We start from the raw sequence: 25,713 nt of genomic DNA, 5'->3' as shown, positions 1-25,713 counted from the left end.
AGGAAGGAAAGTTTTATAGAGGGGGAAAGAAACTGGGATTGGGAGGGCTATGGTAAATCAAGTGTGTGGCTTTTCATTGTGTGAGTCCCTGCCAGGAAAGAAGAGAGGTCTTTCTTCCTGTTGGGCTCTACTATCATCACAAGGCTTGAGAGCTCCCCCTTCTGGATTCATGACTGTTTAATTGAGGTTTCTGTTGATTAATTTTCTTGCACCACTAAGCCTTTGTTGTGAATCTTGCAGGTTGGTGGGGAGGACAGTGTATGTAAATCTAGATAAATTGTGTCCCAGGAGACCACAGTTTCTACATGTGTTCAGGGTTCCTACCTGAGATCCTTTAAACAGCTAGTTGGAGAGGATGATAAAAGAAGTTTCTCTTTGTTAATGTTGCTGGACTCAGATCTACTATTCTGTCCCAGACAGCAGTCGTTGACTCTTGAACAAAGTGAGTCATTTCACCCCCACTTCACCCCCTCAGTCAAAAATTCATGTGTAACTTTACAACTAGCCCTCTAGGCCCTCCGTATAAGCAGTTTTGCATCTGCAGGTTAAACCAGCCATGGACTATGTAGTACTATAGTATGTATTTATGTAAAAATATCCACTTTTAAGAGGACCTGTGTATTTCAAACTTGTGTTGTTCAAAGTTCAGTTGCACGTCTTTGACTTAGCCTTACCTGCCTTCCCCAATTCTTCTATGTTAGGAGAGGGTTCTCCCTGAGCACTGACCCTGAAGACCATCATCGGTCTAGGCCACCAGATAAGATAAGATGTTCTAGGGGTCACCCATGGGTCAGAGAATGGAACAGACTCACTCTATCCTTTTCCTCTTAACTCCAGGAAGATCACATTACATGCCTTTTTTTTTATATTGAAGTTTCTTCTTTTTAAAAAAAGATTTTCTTATTTGCCTGTGTTGGGTCGTAACTGGCCTGCGAGCTCTTCATTGTGGCCCTTGGGCCTCTCAGGTTGCAGCACATGGACTTAGTTGCCCCATGGCCTGTAGGATCTAGTTCACCAGCTGGGGATAGAACCCACATCCCTTGCATTAGAGGGCAGATTCTTAACCACTGGACCACCAGGGAAGCCCCAGAAGCCTTTTTCCAATGTGGATGATCTACAGGCCCTATGATTACTTTTCGATCTGACAGTGGTTTAGAGAAGACAGCGTCTGGAGAGGTGGCATTGCCTCCTTTACAGTGATTTATAAGAACTTCTAGTGCATTCTCCTTTTTTTGTCTTTCACTTGCCTACAGCCTGATTCATTCCTTTACTATCTCCCAGCCTCCCAATCCCTGTGACCCCATGATCACTGGTATCTGTTGGCCACCTGCCTTTGACCCCGCGGCTCCTTGTCTGCTGATGTCTGAGCATCCCCCGGTCCCATTGCCTTTAGGGCCTGATTCACCTCCCATTTGCAAACCCTTTGCACTCATACCCTTGGCTTCTTCTGGAAATATATATAGGAAAATGAGTAACTACTGAAAAGAAGTTAAAATATCTGAAGTCTCACTGAAAACAAAAAGCTGACAGTCAAAGGAGTCCCACAGTCAAGGCTCTCTCACAGCCTTGAGACACTGGAGCTGACTGGAGAAAACACCACCAGGACCTTGATTCTAGGCTGTGTGGCAAAATGAAAAGAATTTTCAGGCTTAGATGGCTTCTTTAGAGGTAGTCTCATCCAGCTTCCATCTTTACATGAGGAAACTGAGACCCCTGGTCCCACAGTTAGTAAATTAAAAAGTCAAGAATAGAATCTTCTGTGACTGTGGTATTTCCATTAGCCCCGTCATGTTGCCATAGAAACCAGGTCATCTTTCCCAACCCTCTTAGCCCTTTTCTGGTGTCTGTGCCTTTTCTCTGACCTTCTTGATTCTTTTCTTATACAAGCAGTAATTTGGATTTAATATACCCTTCATCTTTGGAATCCTGCTACACCCTTATCTCCACAAGTTCTGGATTTTTCTGGGAAGAGGAAGAAAAAGAGAGCAGAGGTTAATGCTTTGTCTGGAAGGTCCATCTGTAATGCAGTGATCATACCAGAGAGAGATCACAAGTTTCGCCTTGTAGTCGGAAGGGACAACTGATTGGCCTAGATAAGAAACTAGACTTTTGAAGCTTGTGAATATCCAATGAGGTTATTATAAACTCAGATTTTGGCTTCTTTATATAAGAGACTTGAATTTCAGGGCTAATGCAGAGTCATGAAACACCTTTGGAGTGTTTCTAACCAAATTATCTTGTTATTTTGCTGGTAGCTTTCATTGAAGTTTAAACTAAAAAAAAAAAATTTAATGCATATATACCACAACTGGCCTATGTGAAACTAACTGCAAAGTATAAATATTCCGTGACTGACCTGGTCAGATCTATAATTTAAAAGGAGCCTTTTTCCTAATTTTTAATTACTTGCTTGAAAAGATGTTTGGGAGCATTGCCAAATAGTTTTTTTTGTTTGTTTGCTTTTAAGTAACTATTATCTTAAGCCTGTCCACACACAGCCGTCTATTATGCAATGATATAGTAAGACCAAGCCACAAATCATGGTATGATTTCTGCTTTACATCCTTTCTCTTGAGGTGATTGAAATGATTTCCCACTTGTTTGGAATAGGAAGCCTGGTTTCAAATGCTTAAGGGCAAAATTGCTACTGATTTGTTGCCTCCTTTTTCAAGGCTGCACCTAAACCCATTAGGGAGCTACATTAAAATTTTTAAATGAAACCTAGATAAGTATTTATATCAATAAGCACATTTTTCACACCCTGAGTTATTTCTTCTGCTGTTCCTTTTATTTTTGCTTGTCTTCCTTCATTACGTGTATTGGGTTATTTCCAATGTCTGCCTTCTTATCCACCTTTTGATAAGCACCTCCAGGTGCCCACCAAGTTGATTTCCTGACCCGCACTCCCCTTCTCTTTGTCAAAAACAGTTTCTAGACTTGTCTTAAGAGATTGGACAGTAAAAAATGGAAAGATGCCTCTTTCTCCTGTCCCACTACCCTTAGTTCACTGGGATAAAAACAGTCCCAATCAGGAAGCTTGACTACGAAGAAATACTCCTAAGTGCTTATTGTACTCATATCTGCATCTTCTTGTCTTAATTTAAATTAAAGGTGGGGGGAGGGACAGACTCCTAAGGAAATGAATAAGAAGAGACACAGCATTCCTGACCCATCTGAACTGGGAGCAAGGTCTTTGGTGGCAAATATGTTCCTTACTCTTGACACAGTGACTAATAGGATACAAGTGTGTGCTATTAAGTGATTTGCTGGTATTACAATTAGAATTGGAAAACCTGAAACAAACATTTCAGGGAGTTCCGCTGACATGTACTTTATTAAATTATCTCCCTAAAGCACATTATCTTGTCCTTGAATTCTGCCAATGGAAGAGTTTCGTTACGAGCTAGCTTCATCAGTGTTTGCCAGGTCCTTCTATTATGCACTCAGTATGCACAAAAGAACATCAGTTCTCACAGACAATTTCTTTTCTCATCAGTCCAACCTGGAGGTTGAAAACAAATGTCCCAGTGAAAAGTGTAAATTTAAGAAGCACGTACTTAACCTCAGTATCCTCAGAAGGAAAGAAACTTCTTTTATCTACCTCTCCAGACTAGCTGGTCAAAAGGATCTCAAATAGAGATCCTGATCATGTGTGCAACTTGTCTGTTGGGACACAGTTTATTCATATTTACACACACTTATCCACTCCGCAACCTGCAAGATCCAAACACTTAGAAAATGTTACTCCACTAGCCTCTTAGTATAATATTCTGTTGGGGTACAGAGGATATCCTATTCTGTACTTAATATTTAAAGAAATATTTGTTTAAAATTATGGTCAGTATTTCTTTTTTCCCTCAATACTTTGAAAACTTGAAGTTCTCGTTCAAATAGATCGGACATTTAGAAATGTTTCCTTCTACAGGTAACGCTTGTGTTTTTGTGTGTAACTGTATATGGTTTGTCCTGTTGCAGCCATATTTTCAGAAGACAAAAACACCACAGAGCCTGCTTATAAGGTTAAAAATGCCCTATCCATTCCCAACACTCCAGAGCCAACAACAACTCAAGAACCCTTGGTGGGCAGCCAAAAGAGAAAAGCAAGGAAAACCAAGATCACACACCTTGTCAGGACAGCAGATGGCCGGGTGTCTCCAGCAGGAGGTACTTTGGGTAAGAAAAGGAAGTGCTCAGACAGAAAGGACCAGAGCAAGCAAGGGACCATCGTGGCCTCAGTGGCCAGAAAATGACTCTAAGCCAACTGTGGGTCCTCCCCGAAAAGTAGGTCTGCTCTATGGGTTCTCTCTCTGGGTCTCCTTGAGAACTGGCTTCCTGCAGACTTCTAAACATACATGTTTTAGTCTCTGTGTTAAAATCATTAGTCTTTTCCCAAGAGCATATCCAGAGTTCCTAGGAAGAAAAGGTAGCTTTTAGTACTGTTAGCTGCCTTGTCTTTCTCAGCTTGTACAACCACAGATTCTTATGTAAATTCCCAGAGATCTGAGACTTTTAAAAGTGCTGGATGAATCTAAGTCCCTGGTTCACTGTTTAAGTCATTACAAGCCAGATCATCAGGTATGTAAATCCCTGAATTAAGAAACCTGAGAAAGCAAGTATCCCTCACATCCTATACAGCTGATTCAGACCATGAAAGGAGCCTGAGAATGCTTCTCGATTTCTTGGTTCTCTAGGCTACTCGGTAATTAACTTACAGTGAATTTCTCCATTTTCATTTGTGGCCTGTGGTCTCTGCTGTGTGGCGGCCTCTGTGGGAATTGCCTGGAGGACCCAGGTTAAGGAATGGTGTCGAGAGTGACACTGCGCGTCCCCCTCACGTCTTGGGGTGCTCCACCAGCAGAGCATTAGTGGCGTTAGCCGTTGCCTTTCTGCCTTTCAGTGCCTCCAGCATCTCATTCTATCAGCCCTAAAGGAGGTGTTCCCGCCCCTCCCCCAATCCAGTTTCCAGAAAAAGGTCAGGTCCATAGTGACTTCTATAAATAGGAAAAAAATGTTAAGTGAATGTTTTTTGAGGGTGATATTTATAAATATCTGATTTAGGTTAATCTAGTTGGTGGATTCATTATACGGTAAGATGGAAATTAGAAGTCACTTTTAGTGGATTTTGTGCACTTGTGTTTTGCATGTGTAGATTGCTAAACCTTAAATTAAAGCATATTGAAGACCCCCAGTTCTACTGTTATATAGGAAGGTGAAGCTCACAGAGGTTGAATTTTGTTTCAGAACTAAGTGTAGGGTAAGGACTAGAATCTGGTTTTCCTGATAATTAGTCTAGCAGGCTCTGTTCTCCTTCCTTATCCATTCTGGATTCTGTTCTGGCATTTTCATATTGTATAAGTTGTTATAGCTTCTGTTTTGCTTGTAGAAAGAGTGAAAGGTTTTAGAAAACATTCCCTTTTATGTGGAAAAGCATATAGCACTGTCATGTTCTACTATATGACATTTACAGCCTTTATCAGTTACTTTCTATAGGTAAGCTGTTTTTTGAAAAATGGTGAAGATTCCTCCTCCTCCTCCTCATCTGTAAGGGCTGCATAATGAAGTGCAATCATTTCCAGCACATGTATTGGTGTAGCATTTCGGCCACCTCTTCACAAATACCAAAAGGCCCTTTGTCTCCCTTGCAGAAGGTCTTCAAAACAAACATGACAGTGTGGATCTCACTGGCCTTGGTTAATCTCACTGGGATTAGTTTAGGCCATTCTAAGTATTGATAACTCAGCGTAGGAATGCCCAACATGCATAGTAGGCGTGCTGTGTCATCAGAGTATTTGGTCAGTTGAGTTTTGCAGGGCCATTGTACAGCATCCCCTGGCCCCTCTGCAGAAGTCCCTTGGGTTTTATTCTGACCAAGGCCCATTTTTCCCCTCTCTCTCCAAGACTGGCCTATTCTTTGACCTTGGATAAAACATAGCTCTTCTGCTCAGCTTCAGGGCACAGTACTGCTCGTGGTTGCAGCTGAGCTCAATAAAAGAGTTTTATTCCCATGGAAGAGGAGATTCTGTAACAGCCTTAATATTCCATGGATGACAGAAGTGAGCAGGAAAGCATATTAGCTTATTTCACATTGTCTGGCACTGAGTTTTCTGTGTCCCTTCTCCAGAGAAAACAGAGCGATCCTCTCTGATGATGAATTTCCCTTCCGCTGCAGATGACAAACCAAGGGAACAACTGCAGAGGAGTCTCCCTAAGGTGACTGAGACAGGCTGCAATGACGAATGCTCGCACAACAGGGAGGCCGCGGAGACGCGGAGCAGCACCCCAGAGATGCCGGCCGTGTCCGCCTTCTTCAGCCTCGCTGCACTGGCCGAAGTGGCCGCCATGGAAAATGTGCACAGGTTAGCTGTGGGAAGCCTCGCTGCCCTGGGGCCTGGGGGTCCCGTTCAGCTTCACCCTCTTTCACAGAACATGGGTGGAGACCGTAACATGCAAACCCAGCTCATCCCTTTTGATGTGATTGGTGATACTTTCCACGATGACTGGGGCTCGGGAGACTTTTGTTTACCACGTGTTACTGTTTAGCCCTGCGGGAAAATAGAAGGGAATACGCCCGCCAAGAATTTTACTTTGAATATAGTTTATTCTGTGACTAAGCTTCATTTCTGAAGAGTCCTAAGAGAGCAGAAAGAAGCAGTATTATCTAATCATTGGAGTTTTAGAGGCACGTCTCGGACCTTGGTTTGAATGCAGTGTCTGTCACCTGCAAACTGTAAGGAAGACCTTGAGCAAGAGCGTTCACTTTTCTGTCCTCTGTTTTTTCTTCTGTGCAATGGCTGTAAGTGGTTCTCCTTTCATAGAGATGTACTATAGAATAAATCTAGTGTCCCAGGCCTAGCACATGGCAACACCCCACTGAGGATGACGTTGGTGGTTCTAGCGGAAGAAAACTGTGTGGTTTGGGAAAAAGAGCATCTCACCATCTGACTCATGGCAGGCACAAGGCCTGGATTTATCTTAAGCAACTTGTGTTTATTAGACATTTATTTCTCTGGGCCTCAGTTTTCTCCCATTTAGCATAACAATATCCCCAAAGAATCACATAGTTGTAAGGAATCAGACGAGATCAGATGTGAAAGCCTTTTGAACTCAGTAAAGCCCCACAGAAAGTTATTAAGTTCTAAGTATATAATTGAGTGTTCTGCTATTTAATGGAATATTTGGGAAGGTAAGAAAGTCTTTTGTAAATTCAGGTATTTTATATTTTTATTCAAAATGGATTACCCGCAGATGAGTTCCTTTCTTAGGTTTTCAGTCTTCAGCGCAAAAGTGCTTGAAATCCAGCCCAACTTGTTTACCCACCGGTCAGGCACTATTCTCTTTCACATCCAGGTTAGGAAATAGTCACTCAGTCGTGTCTGACTCTTTGCGACCCCATGGACTGTACAGTCCATGGCATTCTCCAGGCCAGAATACTGGAGTGGGTAACCTCCCACTGGGAGGTTCAGGGTATCTTCCCAACCCAGGGATCAAACCCAGGTCTCCCGCATTGCAGGCAGATTCTTTACCAGCTGAGCCACCAGGGAAGCCCAAGAATACTGAAATGGATAGCCTATCCCTTCTCCAGTGGATCTGCCCAACCCAGGAATCAAACTGGAGTCTCTTGCATTGCAGGTGGATTCTGCAGGTTTAGGAGGCCCTGATGAAAGTTTTCTTTGTGTCTTGCTCTTTACCTATCATATTACAGTTCTAGTGCTTCCTCACAAATAGCCTCTAGACATTTCCAAGAAGTCAAATTCCTTTTCATGTGTACACTGCAAGTGCCTAATAGCAAGTGAATAGTGACAGGCATTGTTAAAATCTACTCAGCTCTCTGAGGGGGATAACCCACAGACACTTCTCTACTCGTGGCGTTTCACAGTCGAGCACAGAGGACAAACTCATAATGCATGCACAAAGAATTAAATATGTGCCTGAGTGTTATTAAGTGCCCTCATAAATCATGGAAATAAGAGGTCATGTAAGAATTCAGAGCGGGGGTCTTAATTCAGAGCTCACAAAGAGCTACCACACAGTCACCCTTGCTGGTGCCAGCATCCCCTTCTGAGCATGACAGGTCACACCTCTGCACTGTTAACCTACACCCCCCCACCCCCCACCCCCACGCCTGTGGCTTGCAGTGCAGCAGAAAGCGACAGCCTTTCCACTCTCATCTCTACCTCCCTTGCTGCCCTGCGTTCATGTGCAATTGCCTACTCCCATCCACATAAGCCCACTTCTTGCCTTTGCACATCCTCCTCCCCAGTGAACTGCTGCTCCTCCTTCAGACTGTCTGTCCTTTGTCCTCTTGTCTCAGTCTTCCTCCTGAAGTCCTGCACAATCTCTGTACACACCCCTCTTAGACCAGTTGCCACTCGGGGCTGTAGTTATTTTTTGATGTCTGTCTCCTTCCAGTGTACTTTGAAAGCAAAGCACCGGTTTTATTCTCCATGTACACAACTTACTTAGTTCCTGTTACATCAGGAATGAGTGGACAAATGGGCAAATGAATGAGTGACTACAGAGGTACAGGAAAAAATGATTTGAGTAGAAGTTCTTCTTTTTTGTTTAACACATCATATTGGAAAGAATAATATTGCTTATTAGAGTTTTCACTATCAACATAACAAATGGTTAGTGTTCTTAACATCCAGAAAGACAGCTCCTTCTGGGGAATGTTAGTTGTAACCCTAGCCCTTACCTGTTAAAACAGAGTTACCAGCCTTCCCTCCATGGACAGGCTTAATGTAATTATACCTGGGTTGCACATTAATTAATTATTGCTTTGGCATCACCTAGTTCGTAATTTAGAAGGTGGTCCACAGAGTTAGGGGTAAATATATATTACTTGCATTCTTGTCACAAGAAATCTTAACATTGGGTTCAGAAACCCAACATAGAAAAACAGTTTTATAAAACACAGGAAGTAGGAAATTGAAATTAACCTTTGTTGAGAGCCTATTTATTTACTAGAAATTTTATAAGAACAGAAGCTCATTAAATTTATTCTTAAAATCAGCTCTGCCAGGTGCATCTTTTTCAGTTACATTTTAATGATGGTACAGGCAGTTAATTAACTCGCCAAGAGCACACAGCTAACCCAAGTCAGGATCTGAATCCAAGTCTTTGAACGCCTGTGTCTTAGCATTTGCTCAAGAGTGCTGCTTATGCAAGCATCTGTCCTGTCCTAGAGAGTCCTGAGGACTGTCACTTGACCTGCCCCTGGGAACTGGAACCACCACTCGGTGGCAGCCACATCATACCTCTACTTGTGCTCAGAAGTAAAGAATCCGCTTGCCCATGCAGGAGATGGAGGAGATGTGGATTTGATCCCTGGGTCAGGAAGATCCCCTGGAGTAGGAAATGGCAACCCACTCCAGTATTCTTGCCTGGGATATCCATGGACAGAGGAACCTGGGAATCTACAGTCCATGGAGTCACAAAGAATCGGACACGACTGAGCGACTGAGCATCCACGTGCACACACAAGCTGGGCTGTCAGCCCAATTTCTCTCTCCCCCTTGATGTCTCTTTTTTTTTTTTCACTGTACTCTTCATCTTTCACGTTTTTTTCTTTGTATGTGTCCTTTTCTAATACTTATTAAAATGTTTTTGGCTTTTGTAATATTGTTACATATTCGATCTTAAAGTAAAAAATACCGTTTTAATTTCATCTTTCTTGAACAAAGAGTTGAACATATTGAACAACTGGTTCCTAAGCATCCCCACATGAATAAACAGATTAATCCAGAAGTTTGATTATAACACGTTTTGTTTTTCTAAAAAATTCCTGATATCTTAAGCTAAGTGATCATTAGATTCTGAAATCCCAAAATGTTGCATTTATAGATATCTATATTAATTTTCTTTTTTGTGCATCAAGAGAAAGAAACTTGGATATAGTTATGGAGAGACACAGTTGGAATTTTAAAATTGCTCCTCTTATTTCACATAATCTAAAGATACTGTATTGAGATGGTCAATCCAGTGAAGACATTGCTGCGTGCCCCCCGTATTTTCAGCAGTGCATGTGGCTCGTTGAGGCTTGGGAAGCCTGTTAGGAAATGTCACAGGTGTGCCCTATCCTGTCTTTTTAGAATGAGAGGCTCTGTAGACTCTACCAAGAAATGTTCTTATAACCGTGAAGCAAGTGGCATTTTTCTTCCTACTCATTAAAAAAAAATGAAAAATAAGCTATTTGATGTAGATCCAATCCAAATGATAAGAATTTCCATGAATTTTTAAAGTCTTGTCTAGAGTTCTTTCTCCATATGTGTAGATTTTGGCTCAAGATGACTGAATTTTCTCACACACTGAAATTCCGAGTTGGTCCTCCCCTTCTTCTCTGTACACTCTCCCTCCATATGCCTTTGAGACTTCTCTTTCATCAGGAGGGCTTCACTGTTTTCTTTTCATTCATTTTTTCAGTCACAGTTCACCTCTCTCTGCAGAGGCTGACCCTTTTATTGGCCTTAAATTTTGAAATTGGGCCTATTATTGTATATCAAGAAACGAGTCTGAAGGTTATCAGTTAGTATAGGATAGCCTCCCCCTTGGTCAAGTCAAGGAAAGGAATGTGTCCTTTTTTAATATAAGAAGCTCCAAAGGAATATTGCCATCCTGAAACCATCACTCTTGACTGAAAGTTTTCCACTTCTTAGATAATTTCCCCAAATTTGTTGGTGCCTCGGGTTTTGTCTCTTCGTAGCGGAGGTGCTTGTTTGAGGGCAGAGAGTGTTGTTGAGTTGTGTGAGAGGAATTGAGGTACGAAACCCTTAAAAAAGAAAAATAAAGATTCTTTAAAGCAGTTTTAATTAAAAGGCATAAGTAGTATGTCAGTAGCATCTGTTAAACAAGATATATTGGAAAACTTTTGTTGGTCATTCATCATCCTCTCCTATTTCTAATAACATACTCTCAAGAAGTGATTTCTCTCTTTCTTTTCCTCTTGTTTTACAGAGGTCAGAGGTCAACTCCACTCACCCATGATGGACAGCCAAAAGAAATGCCACAGGCTCCTGTACTTATTTCCTGCGCTGACCAGTGAAGCGCCCTTTAATTGTAAAACATTGTGCTTTACCTACTACCCTAGCCTTGTCTTTACCGAGGGATGCTAGTGAGTCCATGTGGTGGAAAATATAGACTGCAAACAAGTGCTTGTTGCCCTCCATGGCCCAGATTCACTTGAAGCAGAAGTTGGCACCCTGGGCCAGTTTTGTTCTCTCAGAACCCAGAATCTTTGAGGGTGATGTGATCTGTCTGATACTGACCAGAAACGGGATGATCTAGACCTTTGCTTTCTATTGAAGGCTTTTGATGGTAACAGGTGGTAACTTGGTAAAAGGCTGCCTTTACTGTAGCTCATCCAGCATCTCTTTTACCAACCAGAGAGTGTGAAACTAGTTTCGTATATTACCTAGTTATTCTTTCAAAACAAAAACAAAAAACCAACAAAAAAAGAAAAAGCAAAAACTGACGCACTGCACTAGTTATTATTAGATATTCCTAGTCTTTTTTGTACATGGAGATTTAAGTTCTAAGATGGTTTATATAATAGGTTATACCTACATTTATATTGTAGAATAATATTAAAATGCCTGTTCAAAGACTCCCAAGCAGCACGGGCAGGCAGATGTACCATTGTTAGCGGTGTATGCTCGGCCTCGTGGTCCCTATATTCTGCACTTTTATATTTGCCACCAGAGTGGTAGTTTGCTGGCAAAAAGAGAAAGAGAGGAAAAAAAATTACAATTCTTGCAAGCTGAATTTTTTTTTTTTTTCTTAGCCTTGAGTGACCAAGAAGAATTTGCTTGGGGCAAATTGTGGCAAATATTTTCCCAGACAGGGAAAAAGTCCTGCAGATTACAAATGTTTTCATGCCTTGAGGATTCTTTTTATTTTTTACACAGGGGTCTGAGTAACCAATGGATTGTTCATACAGACAAACAAACAAAAAAAAAGAAAACTATTATTCAGAAGTGACCTTAGTATTACTTCACTATTCTGAACACATTGAAGACACTCACCTCATGTGGACTTTGAGCTACAGACCTTTTACATCCATCCCAGACAGACTGGACGGGTAGCAATTGCTATGCACAGCCTAATTGGCACAGCAGGTTTTTAGAGCCATTTTGAGTTTTTGTGATTACGGAGGTATTGAGTAAATGATGAGGGAGGTGTGCCTGACCACAGTGGGACTCGCAGTCATGGATCCACCTGCAAGTTTCCTGTTTCTTTTTTGTGTTTTGTTGCTTTTGAACATAAAACCAACCGTACATATGCCAGTGCCAAGTGGATTAACTGGCTTAGAACATTCAACATATTGACTCCACCGCCTGACGTTCACAGTGTCTTGTTTCTTAGCAACAGATGCAAAGTGATAAATCAAAATTAGTCGGCGGCTACACATTTTACAGGGTATTTGTTCCATAGCACAAAGTATTTCCCCACTCTTGCATCACAGCACAAACTACCAAATTTTAATTATTGGATTCCAGCAATAATTTTTATTGGTTTTCAAACTGGCAGAATTTTGATAGTGTTAGTTCGAGTTTGAAGCTTTTGAATTAGCTCTCTAAATGGTGACAGTTTACAAGGTTTTATCTAGCTTTCTTATTTATACTTGACTCAAGTGTAATGATGATTTTTTTTTCTAATCGTAATTTGACCTAATAGCCATACAAAAAATGACTCTATTAGTACTGACTAGGTTTAGCTTTTCACGGTTGTAGATACTACTTCGGTTTCGGTGCTGGAAAATATGTACATCATACTAACAAAATTGAAAAAGGATAGGGAGAATTGGGGGTTTTTCTTTAAAGCAGTTAAAGAGGGCAGCAGGACTTTGGAATGGTGTCCTCAAAAATGCATATTCCTTGTGAACATGGAGGAAGATGGAAGTAGTAAGTAAGGTTAATCAGAGATTAAAAACTTAACCCCATTCACATAGAAATAAACCAGGTGAGCAGCCCCAGATTGTAGCATAATGTTTTTACTATGATGCTGTTTTATTAATATTTTCTAAATTTCAAAACACAAAGTAAATGTTTAAAAATTGCTGGGTCCTAGTGTTGGTGGCTGTTGGAGGCTTTGGACCACTTGCTAGCAGTGATTTAAAAATTATTAGCTAAAATCCAAAAAAAATTAAAAATCAACAAAAATTTTTTGGTGCAGAACATGCACCTTGACAATGGTACTAACTTATTATTCTCTAGAACACGTTAGAATAGATCTATTTTTGCCGGAGCCCCCTCCTTCCTTCCAGTCCTCCGATTACATTTCACTAGAGTTCCTTAAGAGATTGCTGTATATTCACGGGACCTTTTTTTAAAAAGAAGCGAAACAAAAGATTACTTTTTTCTATGTGATTAATATATCTTACTTGATCTGCTTTTCCTAAACCTCAGTGGCTTTTCCCTTAGGCAGGGGTGGGGGTGGAGGGCAACCTACTGGATATGACTGTTTTCAGATACTTTAAAAAAAACTTTTTGTAGAAATGCTTAATTTTTAAGCGGTTAGGCACTGAGAGTAGCAGAAATCCTGCAAAGCTTTATAGTCCTCTAGACACTCGCCTTGTTGTTTCTCTGAGCAAAGTCTTGATTTCAGTAATAGTGCTTTTCTCATGCCCTGAATCCGCTGGAGAGGGTTGTTGGTGTTTTCAGGTAATAACATTTGTTAGCACAAGTATTTCAGACCAACATGTAGTGCCCCCCCCCATTTATCATTTTCATTTCACTTCTTGCATTCTTTTTTATTTTGGAAAATCATATTGCTATGGTGTGTACCTTAATCTGCCAGCAAACACCATCTACACTAACATTTGTCCCACAAGCATCCTCGAGAAAAAGTTGTTGCACCTTATGTATATCTCAAGCAAACCAAAATATGATGCTCTTCTGCTTTGTTTTATTCTAAATTGTTGTATCATATCTTTCTGAAACCATTCTGAATCTAGTTGAAATTATCAATATTTATGCTTTTAACCTTAATTTCTGGATTCAAACCTGTATATAAATCTTTTGAAAAACAAAAAAAAATTGTCCTAGCCCTTCTCTGTGATGCTGGAAGTGGATGATCAGTCTCAGATGGAGACGCAGTACTGTTCCAGTTTTCTTTAGCCTTTTATTTATTTAGTTATTCTGGGTATTTTCCTATGTAATTTTGAAGTGTGTAGAGTATATAATAGTAACTGAAGCTGCAGCTCTTAAGAAGCTGAGTGAAAGAAAATACTGTAAGACATCCTTTTTAAGTTTTTATTTGTTTGGATAACTATAATGAGATAAGGAAAAAGAAAAATGTCCTACAGCCACATTGAAGATACAGGTTCTTAACCCCAAATTAGGTTAGTTCCCAGATTTTAGATCAAAATTGCTAATTAATTAAAGCCCCCCCCTTTTTTTTAAAGGATATGTCATACTCTCATAATCCTGACAGTCTTTTCCCCTCAAGTATTGGAAATATATTTATTTAATTCCATCAGATGAGCTTTCTACCAATGCCCCCTCAAACCCATGTTGAACTCATCCCCATGTTATCACTGTTATTCTATTTCCTGCCATTAAAACTGCTGCAGAGGAAAAAAGTGATGGAACACTATGAACAAAAAGGAGCATTTGAACTAGTCTGGTTATTCAGAATCCAACTTGTTTAATCCCCGTCATTCTCTTATCAAGTCAGATGCTACCCTGACTGAGTCCTAGAAAATTTTGTTTGCACTCTGTAGTCTTTGGCTCATCATATGGAAATGTTTGCACCTATGTAAAATCTCAAGCAAATTATAAATTGATAACAGCACTAGGAGTGAGCTGAAAACCGAATGATATGTTTTGTTTATACAATGCGGGGGGAGGGCTGGGGGTATCAAGGAAGTCTGTTCCAAGTTTGGCGTTTGGCATTAATGTGAAGCAGTGGGACCATGCTGCCTGCAAACTACTGTACGAATCCTTCGTGTTCTGAAGACCAGCAGCTGGAGGCCGGCATCCATACAGCAAAGGGGAAGCCGCTTCACCGGGGAAAAGGAATTCATGCAAGGCCCGGAGTCATCATTTGTAAAGGGAGAGTCGGGGTGTGCGCGATGCTGTGAGGAGGCTCACCTTTGATTGCAGTGCTCCACAGAGCCCTCAGATAAGGCCAACCCTAATGGGCTACCTCGGCTTTAACAGTTAATTTCAGTAAGTCCTGTTTCCAAAGTTTGTCCTTTTTTTGCTTCTACCTTCAGTGCCACTATTTTCCACTGCAGTGTTTAGACTCACAAACCACCTTCTCCAGAGAGAACAATGTATTGCTGAAAATGGGCAGCAGAAGCCAATGCTTTTACGACATTTGACCGACAAAGTATTCAGCGTGACTGCTAGGTGGGAATTAAAATTTAGCCTTCCCCACATAGAACCTTGTTTTTTGCACCTTGTAAAGAGTGTACTAATTGTTAATTAGGTGTTGCTTTTATTTATACAAGTATTCCCAAAGAGTTAGATTTGGATTTTGTTTTTATTGGAGTTTGGGGATATTTTTTTAAAAAGTATCTTATTTAGATCAACTAACATCATACTTATAATATAAAAAAAAGAGTTTTCAGTTCATCTTACCAGATCTGTCTGGTGAAGTATTCAGGGTTTGATGGACTGCTTTACTTTCATTTTGGAAATGATAGTGAAGTTTATTATACCCTATATTACATAATCCTGTCCTTTTCACTGGGGACATCATCTTCCTCACATGATAGAAAAAGAAGCAACAAAAGAGTAAACAAGGCAGATCCATTTGATTCCCCTCACACACCTCCATCTATGCTTTCCTTAAAAATATATAAATACACATTTTCTTCGCACATACAAAAAAGCTCCCTCTCATGGCCAAATTTTATTTGTGGTGGTATGATTTGTACTAATAATTGAAAAGAAGAAACCTTGTGCTTAGAACTTTGCTGGCCACTGTTTTCTTGTTGCAGCCAGTGGTCAAAATTGATCCTGCCCTTAAATTGATTTTTATGCACAGAACCTAGTTATTGTGAACATTACTACTCTTTCCAAAGATTTTCTAATAACTTGGGCCAGAAGTGGTTACCGAGTAACACAGACCTAATTCAATGCCTCCACGCCCTCCCACCGCACAGCAAGTCTTACCTCACAAGCTCTAACCTAAATCACAGAGGCGCATGTTTCACAGACTAACAGTGACCTTCCTTTGCCGCCCCAGAGGGGTGGTCACATCCCCTGACACCTCACATTAGTGCCTGGGCTCCTAGCAGCAGAACTGGGGGAGGGGAGGTTTGTGATCTGGAGCTCAACATATGCTTGGCAACATATTTCTCATTTCATTAGCACTAAACTAGTCTTGCTCTCAGGAATTTGTCAAAAAGGAATAAAAACCACCTGAGATTCCACATACCAGATGATGAACTTTTCTCACAGGTTTGAATTGCTTACTTACCTGTCAAAAATTAACCACAGCTTCATTTGACCACCAGATCTTAAGTCTGTTGACAGTTTTCAGCATGACCGAATCGCTCATTTTTTTGCTTTCAGAAATTGGCTTGGTTCTCTTTAGAGTTGGTGTAAACATGCCATGTAATAAATGATTTCCACTTAATGGTACAACAGAATTATTGCTTTCTTAGATGTATGTGTAGTAAAAGTCAATATACACATTTATATAATTTCTTTCTTCAAAATCTTATACTTAATTTGATATTTCTAAAAATTGCACATGTAAGTCATGTGTATAACATGCTAAAGTACTTTAACTGTGATCTTAAAACTGAATAAAAATATTTAATAAAAATTTGAAATATTTTAAAGATATTATTTAAATATATATATTTTTTTTTGGTTCAAACTACTGACCATCGTGTATATGCCTTCAGTATACCATTTCACTAAAAACTAGTAAGGAAAATACTTGAATACAAGTAAGACCTCTCAGCTATTTTAGAATGTCATATGATGGTCTCCTCGAAACTCTACCTGAGATTCACCTCTGTCTGAGCAGCCTTAGTTGCTTTCCCTAACATGTAGAGCAGAGGTCATCCCTACAGAAGGAAGAACACTTCAGTCCACGTGCAGAAGAGCCACCTTGGAAAGTGTGACCTAAGCACATTGTCTTTCCCTGAACCAGTAAAAGGATTGGAATAGTATCATTAAGACAGTAGTATAAACACAGACCTCAACTTTGCTGAATAGGATGTTCCTGAGACCTAAAACCTTGGATATCCTGGGTTGTTGTTTTTTTTTAATCCTTTGGAATGGTGCATGAGTGCACATGCGCACACATGATGTAACTATTGGGTTGGCCAAATGGTTCATTTCTGTTTTTCTATAACATGGCAAAACCCAAACAGACTTTTTAGGCAACCCAAATCCATATATGCTATGATTATGTCACAGTTGTTTGCATTCAGACATATTTGGCTCCAAAGTTTGGGTCCACCCAATTACCACTAGGTTTCTTAACCTCCCTGAATCACACTTCACTTACCTAAATGATGGTAATAATACCTTCTTAACACCACTACTGGGATAAAAAGACAATATATATGAAAATGTTGGTGTGAGGCATTGTAACAGAAATGCCCATTAAGTGGTAATTGTTACCTATATTCATTCCAACTTGAAGGTTGATATGTTAGTGTATTCAAAGGAGATGCTAAGTGTAACTTAATCTTCAAAATGAACTTCTAAGGCCCTGATACCTTGGGGTAAGGTGTTTCAGGAGATTTGATGGTATGGAAAACCCATGATAGGTTAATTTCACATAGCTAATCCATACTTGTGTATGTAGTACTGTTAAGATTTTTCTATAAGATCAGTCTGCCTAATGAATTATATTTTCTAATACTCATAGTGCACTTCCTTTGCATTATTGAGAATAAAGTATACTAGGGGGAACACCATGCCAAAGAATATAAGTTGAGTTAGAAAAAAGGATGACAATATGCACTTATGTGTGATTTTATGATCTTACATATATAATTACATCTGTCCTTTGGGGTAGAACATGAAATTTGTTGAAAGGAACAATAACATGGTTCTTACCAGTAAGTGAGCTAAAACTAATACTGTATTTCATGCAAACTGAATGAAGGTAAAATTATTAATCACAGTGTATCAGAAACCTCACCTTTTTGAAATACGGAAATTTACAAATAGATGCAAAGGCAGAGAAGTTAGCATATTGAATTCCATGTACCCATCACCCTGTATCAAGTACCTGTATGTCCTCAGTTCTCATTTCATCTGTATTTCACCCATTTTCCACCATTTCATTCCCCAACTGAGAGATGCATATCCCAGATGAGATTTCATGTATAAATACTTCAGATACAGTCTTTAAAAGCAAATATTTTTATATACACAAATATTCATTCCATGTATCACCTCACAATTCAAAAAGTATGTTTCTTGTCCAAAGCAAAAGAAATCCATGACCCACAGCATTGCCGGAGTGAAGGTCATTTGAAATTTAAAAAACGCTGGGTACCTCTGTACTTGACCTTTTTAAATTTACACTCTCTAAGCAGATTTTAGTAATCAAAGATGGCTTTTCATAACATGTGATTTATTTAGGTCATGCTTTCTATGATTTTTTTTTCTAGTTAATGTCTAAAAAGGCCCAAATGCTAAAACTTACAACCATATAAAATTTTTATTAACTTGCTGTGTCCCTTACATTTCCCTGCAACCCTATCCCCACTACATTTTCTCTCCCAGACTTTTAAGAGTGAGCTCTGTTCTTGTCGGGGAGAAGTAGAGACAAAATTTTCGATGAACTTTAGAAGGCAGGTTCCCAAAGACTTAAAGAATCTGCAATCCTGGGTCAACAGGCCAGAAATTAAAGCATAAAGTGAAATCCTTTGCTGGAAGAGATAAAATAATAATTCCTGCTTTAAGGCTCAGCTACTTGGAGATCCCTTACCCTAGAGAATTTCACAAAAGGTCATTTTGTCTCAGGATTGTGTATTGCAGAGTCAGACGAAAAAATGGGGATTGAAAGTTTCTTGAGAACGATGGAGAATGAAAGGGAGAAAAGGAAAGTTCATACAAACAGGTCTTTAAAAGTTCAATGTCTAAAAGTGATTTTTTTTTTTTTTTTTGGTTCTACCAGTTTATTGCTACCAACCCATTTCCCTCCACCCTCATGCACGCGTGCTCAGTCATGTAACCCCATGGACTGCAGCCCACCAGGCTCCTCTGTCCATGGACTTTTCCAGGCAAGAATACTGGAGTGGGTTGCCATTTCCTTCTCCCTAAAAGTGATTTTAAAGCCAAAATCAAAATGGTTTTAATGCCAGCATGGAAATACTTCCAAGAAATATACTCGTGTATAATGTCTTGATTTTTTTCTACTATTCGACATCATATCCGTGGTGCTTATGAAAGACATATTAAACATAAAAATTCATATCTTCCAGAAACAAAATATGAAGGCACTGAAAACACATTAAAAGCAATATACTTGGTAGATGCAAAAATAGCTAATAATTTGCTGTCTAATATGAAGCATTTATTTGAAGTATATTGAATAGAAAAGCAATACTGATATAATTTAAAAATTTTTTCCCTCCAAGATACAATCTTTGAGATGAATACTAGAGAAATTTAGATGACCTTTTATAAAATAACTTAAAATTTTTACTTCTCCCATGCTGTATCTTGGCTTAGGTATTTATAGCAGTGTATTAAAAATAAAAGTGATATTTTTGACAAGTCCTCAAAAACTGAACCCTTCTTGTAAGTAGAATATGAAGTATTTAACACATGGAAGCCTAGCCTCACCTGCATTAAACCTGTGTTGTGTGTCAGTCAAAATCAAAACTGTTGTTAGAATAAATACAATACAATAGAATTATAAACAATATACAGTATACATACAAAAACTACACACAATGTGCAATTTTTATTTATAAAAATAAATACAATAAAAACAGTGCTTCATCCACTTCTGTTTCAAAGCCCGTAAAAATTAGTTCACCTCACTTATTTTGGCTCCAAAAGAGTTCACTACCCATATGGCACATCCATTAAATTGCTGTCATGCTCCCCACCAATCCAGTCATTCCTCAGTTCTGTGATGGATGCCTGCTCTTGGACCTGCTAAGCACCAACAAGGCAGTCTTCTGAGGGTGTATGGTCTACTGGGGTTAGAATTGGTCTGCTGAAATGCAATACAAATGAAGTTGGGCATGGACAACAAACAGCAAGAAGTTACATACAAATTCATGTGAAACTTGATAATCTGCATTTTGAAGACTAAAAGAAAATGAGTGTTTGATGCTGTTCTACATTTTTTTTTTTTTTTAACTGACATGTGGGATCTTAGTTCCCCACCAGGGATTGAAACTGCCCCCTGCAGTGGAATCACAGAGTCTTAGCCACTGGAGAGTGAATGTTAGTCACTCAGTTGTGTCTGATTCTTTGCAAACTCACGACCATTGCCTGCCAGGCTCCTCTGATTCTCCAGGCAAGAATACTGGAGTGAGTAGCCATTCCCATCTCCAGGGGATCTTCCCAGCCCAGGGATTTTGCAAACCTGGGTCTCCTACATTGCAGACAGATTCTTTACTATCTGAGCCACCTGGGAACTTGATAATCTGCATTTTGAAGACTAAGAAAATGGGTGTGTGATACTGTTTTTTTGTGTTTTTTTTTAATGGCATGTGGGATCTTAGTTTCCCCACCAAGGTTTGAAACTGTGCCCCCTGCAGTGGAAACACAGAATCAACCACTGGACCACCAGGGAGTTCCCTGTTCTACTTTGAAAGAATAAAATTCTTTTGATTTATCAGATCTCTGAGGAAGATCCAAGTTACAGCATATAATGTGTCCCAGGGTATGGAACTTCCCAGCTACACTGATTCCAGGACTGATGTACAGTTAGATAGCACATCTACAGCCTTGGCACGATGGCCTAAGGATATCAGAAATCGTAGGGTCGAGAAGCACAGTTTAAGCAGTTGGCCTTAGGGTTGGAGAACTGATCGCTTTAGGGTTAGAGAAGTGATCCTGGAGCCAGATAGTAGGATTCCCTCACTTTCTTTTCCTTCTTGCTGGGCTCTGTACCTTTTTCCCACCTGAGTTCCAGCTCTTGCTAAAACAGCACATCTTCCCACTTCCACACTGTCCACTCACAAAAGCTGTTTTTTCTTTTCCCCTTCTTCTTTCTTCTCCACTGAGAATATCTGTAAGGTTTTTATGGCTGGGTGAATGACAAGAAATGCCTTCCTCCACGGGCCTATGGGGAAAGATGCTCATTTTTAATGTGTTCTGCCACCATTTCAATTTGGATCTCAATTGAGCAAGTGAATCTTTTGCTAATCCTCAGCCTTTAAAGAGAACTTTGCTACAGGAAGAACCTATTCTTATCTAGGACTCTTCAGGATTACTTCCTATGTACTGAAAGCTGTGCCTCTCCTTTTCAAACTAAACATTTACCTCAGCACACCCAAATCAATATTCCCATTTTAGGGATTAATAGTTAAAAGAATCCTTTAACTCCAAATCATCTGCTTTAGGAATTAAATTGTCCCTCAGATATGGAAACTGCCCTGTAATTAGTGTCTGAATTTGGAAGTTTTAGAACTTTTAAAGAGTTTAGTTAAAGTTCATCAGCTGTCTGTCTGTGACCCCCAAATACTCAAGTCAGTGGGATCTGCGTTGCCAAAAGTCCTCTTTGGTCTTCCTCTCCCCACATCCCAAAGTATCGTGTGTGTGTGTTAGTCTCTCGGTCATGTCCGACTCTTTGCAACCCTGTGGACTGTAGCCTGCCAGGCTCCTCTGTTCAAGGACTTCTCTAGGCAAGATTGCTGGAGTGGGTAGCCATTCCCTTCTCCAGGGGATCTTCCCTACCCAGGGATTGAACGTGGGTCTCCTGCACTTCAGGCAGGTTCTTCACTATCTGAGCTACCAGGGAAGCCCTACATCCCAAAGATCTGACTTCAAAGGAATGGGTCACATATAAAACAATATTTCCAGAGCAGCACTTGTGTGCTGAGGACTGTGATTGAAGCAACAGCAAAGACAAGGGTCTTCAAACACCTGCACCAACCCACCAGATGGGAACTGAAGTTTGAAAGGGAATGCAGAGGGGTTGTCTCTAAAGCATGCCACAATCCTCCCTAGGAACACCACTCAAACTGGAATCAGACCAAGATCTTTTTCTTCTGTGTTTGGGCATTTATCCATGTGAATTACTATTTTAGGGTTCTTCTTTCACTCCTACCCACACATCCAATATTCCATATGCCTTCTTTTAAAAAACAAATGGTTGTCTGGTCCGGGTGCGCACTTTTCCCTTCCGAGTTGCCTTTGTGTGACATTCTTGCCTGCCACGACCACCACCACCTGCTCCTCAGCCAACTATCTATTTTAGACAGAATCTGTCCCAGCTTTTGAGCCGACTGCAGAGAGCAATGTCAGTAATTGGTGGTGGCAAGATGAACAGAGTCATGAATTAGCTGATGAATAGTATTCCTGGAGAAGAACAGGCCCTCGCCTGCAGTCACAGACAAGGTAGAGCCAACCAAGTGGCAAGATCGCACAGCGGGCAGGGAAGATGCCCGCCTCACGGAGCAGGGAACAGATTTTCCCCAAGGGCTCACCTTTCCCTGCTGAGGGGCAATCGCTGCCACCACAGTCCTCCACGTCTTGGCGCAGAGCCGAGGTTTCTGAGATGAAACTGCTACCGATGAGCAGCGCAATTTACACTTCTCGGTCCCTTTTCTTTGCTTCCCAGTCAACTCTACAGTAAGGTTAAAACTTTTAAACTTGAATGTTAACCTCATATTAACTTAAACCATTACAGGCATACCTCGGAGATATTGTGGATTCAGTTCCAGACCACTGCAATGAAGTGGGTCCACATGAGTTTTCCAGTTTCTCAGTGCATGTAAAAGTTACATTTACACTATACTGGAGTTTAAGTGTGCAATGGCATTATGTCTAAAAAATGTACATATCTTAATTTTAAAATACTTCATTGCTAAAAAATGCTAATTATCACCTGAGCTGTCAGGGAATTGTAGAAACATCAAAGGTCACTGATCACAGATCATGGTAACAAATGTAACAATAACGAAAATGTTTGAACTATTTCAAGAACTTTCAAAACTTGACACAGGGACACAAAGTGAGCAAATGCTATTGGAAAAAAATAACTTGTTTGATCCAGGGTTGCCATAAACCTTCAATTTGTTTAAAAAAAATGCATTATGTGTGACGTGCAATAAAATGAGGTATCCTATACCTTCAAAACTTACAATATACACTTAGTTCTCAGATTCAAAATCAGGCATAAGTGTGATCCATCTTTGTGTAAATTTTTACTTCAGTTTTTTAAAATAAAGCTAATATATTATGGCATTTATATCACAGTTACTACCTCATATATTTGAGTTTAGAATTATATATGTGCTTCATATTTATTTCAGAGCCTGACCCACCTTTTTCCCCCTAGATTTAAAAGAAGACTTTTTTTCCCCAACTGCCCCATGAGCTGTCAGTTGAACTGAACAATCTCCGCTACAAGGTTGTATAAACCTGATTGTGTTCGTTTCTACAGAGCCCTCTCTTCTTTGTCATCCATACCAAGTAAGTGTGACTCAGTGTATAAATCATTTGCAGTGTCTCCTCTCCATCCTTGCACTTCTCATACCCGAACTGGGGGCCTGTTTCTCAGATAACGTCAGAGTTCTGAAAGTCGGGCTCCATCCCAGATCACAGGCTCGCCATCACCCTGCTGCAGGGCCTCCAGGGAACCAGAGAGAGAAAGAACCAGACAGCCCAAGTTCATTTGTACTTTCCACTTGACTATGATGATCAGCCAGAGAATATTCTCCTGAGAGATGGCTGAGACCGAGTCTATTTCAAATGACTTCAAAAGGACAATGCTGTCATCGCATACTTGAGGAAATTGCCGGCTGTACAGAGGAAGAGAAGCCACTTTCTGAAATGTGATAGCAAAGCATAACTGTAAAATGAAAAGCAATTTAAATGTATTACTGGACAAAAACCATTAGCCCAATGAACATAAATAACCTTAGTGAGGAAGGGCACTGTTTCCGGACAACTGCTCCCTTAGTTTGGAGATTTCTCTCTTACTGGAAGGCCTCTGAGTGTCATTAAAGGGGTTGCAACTGAAACATGTTATCAAGGAGTCAGATTTTTTCCACTTGTGTAAACAACCCCATTGGTATTACTGTGACATTTTTGCAGGCAGGGAAGCCAATAACTACTGGTATAACCAGAACCAGGCAATTTTGCTTTCTGAAAGAAGGGTTGTCAACTCTTGATTATTTCTCTCAGATTATCCTCGCAGATGCTGCCAAATTCCTATTGACATCACCCACACCATTAACCACTTCATTAAATTCTTTGTGCTGCTAATGCTGTCTTTATTTAATCTGATTCAGCAAGAGCAAGAAGAAAGGGAACTTTAAATCTCTAGACTCAGGGAAGATGCAAGCCTGGAGACCCTTAGGCTGGACCTTAGGGCTGCCTTAGGCTGGACCCGAGCATCCTGGTGGGCAGAAGTTGGCATGGGGTCCCTGTACATGGGTGTTGTTCATTGGGATTCTCTATAGTACAGAGTTTTCATCATGGTTCCTTTACTACACTAGTGATACACTGAGTTTATGCAGCTTCCTAACGTGCCGTGGAACTTCCCAGCTGGTGCAGGGGTAAAGAATTCGCCTGCCAGTGCAGGAGACACAAGAGACACTGGTTCGATCCCAGGGTCGGAAAGATCCCTTGGAGTAGAAAATAGCAACCCACTACAGTGTTCTTGCCCAGGAAATTCCATGGACAGAGGAGCCTGGCGACCTACAGTCAGCAAAGAGTTGGACACGACTGAGCACACACACACACACCACGTGCCATGAATCTCAAAGTGTGGTTCCCATCTCCGGAAGGACTGAGACTAGAGTAAGATGGAGATCAACACCCCCTAGAAGATGTGCTCACTCACACATGAGCCAAAATGCAGTAATGTCAGCTCACAGAGAGAGGGTTCACTGTTTTGTTTTGGTGGTGTTTGCTGTGGTTTGCTTGTTTGTTCATTTTGCCAAAGGAGGAGAAGGTATTTCAAGGGCAATCACTTTGGACTCTGGGAAAAAAAATTGAACTCTTTTGTCTCAAAGTAGTTGCACACCAGTGGAATCCAGACCACAGACACCGCAGGAAGGAGGCTGAGACCTGATGGAGAGAGTTACCTCATGGATGGGAGGAAAATTTTCCCTCCTTCCATCTATGTTCTTTGACTGAACTAATCATTAAATTGACACAGGACAGATTAACAGGGGAAAACCAAATTTTATTCAGTACATATGAGAACTCATTAAAAAATATGAAACTCAAAGAAGTGACCAAAGCAGGCAGCGTTTATACATTTTAGACAGATATAAAATGGATAAATGATACATTTGTGAAGAATTGGCAAGATAAAGAAGTGTGGACTTGGAGTAGTGAATTGGTGAAGAAGAAATAAATTTTGTTTACATAGCCTTCTGGGTCTCAAATTCCTGTCTCTGGTGGGAAGGACGTCTCTTCCTCCTGTGCAGGGAGACCACCTTTCACATGGGAGATTTATTTCCTGCTTTCAGGGGAACAAAAGAGGGTCAGAGTGTCCTTCTTGTACTGGCTATCCTAACTTTAATTTGAAACAATCAATATGCCAAAGTGGCATGATTTGTGCTGCCTTGTCCTGAATCCCATCACCCATTGAGAGATG

General features: G+C 40.4%; 1 protein-coding gene and 1 long non-coding RNA gene across 40 annotated transcripts in view; both read left to right on the top strand.

Annotated features, from left to right (window-relative positions):
• BBX (BBX high mobility group box domain containing) overlaps window positions 1–11,147 on the top strand; it is a 285,777-nt gene extending 274,630 nt beyond the window's left edge. For 21 of the 39 annotated variants that reach the window (XM_081572319.1, XM_081572299.1, XM_081572331.1 and 18 more), the window contains 3 exons: window positions 3,976–4,173; window positions 6,170–6,356; window positions 10,954–11,147. In XM_081572319.1, the coding sequence (XP_081428445.1) occupies window positions 3,976–4,173; window positions 6,170–6,356; window positions 10,954–11,041 (473 nt within the window). In that variant the 3' untranslated portion in view covers window positions 11,042–11,147. The remainder of the gene's footprint in view (window positions 1–3,975; window positions 4,174–6,169; window positions 6,357–10,953) is intronic. The other 18 variants (XM_081572309.1, XM_081572333.1, XM_081572326.1 and 15 more) reach the window with 3 other exon arrangements.
• Window positions 11,148–20,152: 9,005 nt separating this feature from the next.
• Window positions 20,153–24,127, top strand: LOC145539037 (uncharacterized). Its single transcript, XR_014077528.1, has 2 exons — window positions 20,153–23,576; window positions 23,665–24,127. It is a non-coding gene; the product is annotated as an uncharacterized LOC145539037 (long non-coding RNA).
• Window positions 24,128–25,713: the final 1,586 nt, after the last annotated feature.

Source organism: Giraffa tippelskirchi, chromosome 2 (assembly GCF_054371585.1).
Source record: "Giraffa tippelskirchi isolate mGirTip1 chromosome 2, T2T-mGirTip1v1.2.pri, whole genome shotgun sequence".
NCBI classification, from domain to species: Eukaryota; Metazoa; Chordata; class Mammalia; order Artiodactyla; family Giraffidae; genus Giraffa; species Giraffa tippelskirchi.
The sequence above is the reverse complement of the archived record's forward strand: the minus strand, read 5'-3'. Positions and strand labels throughout refer to the sequence as shown.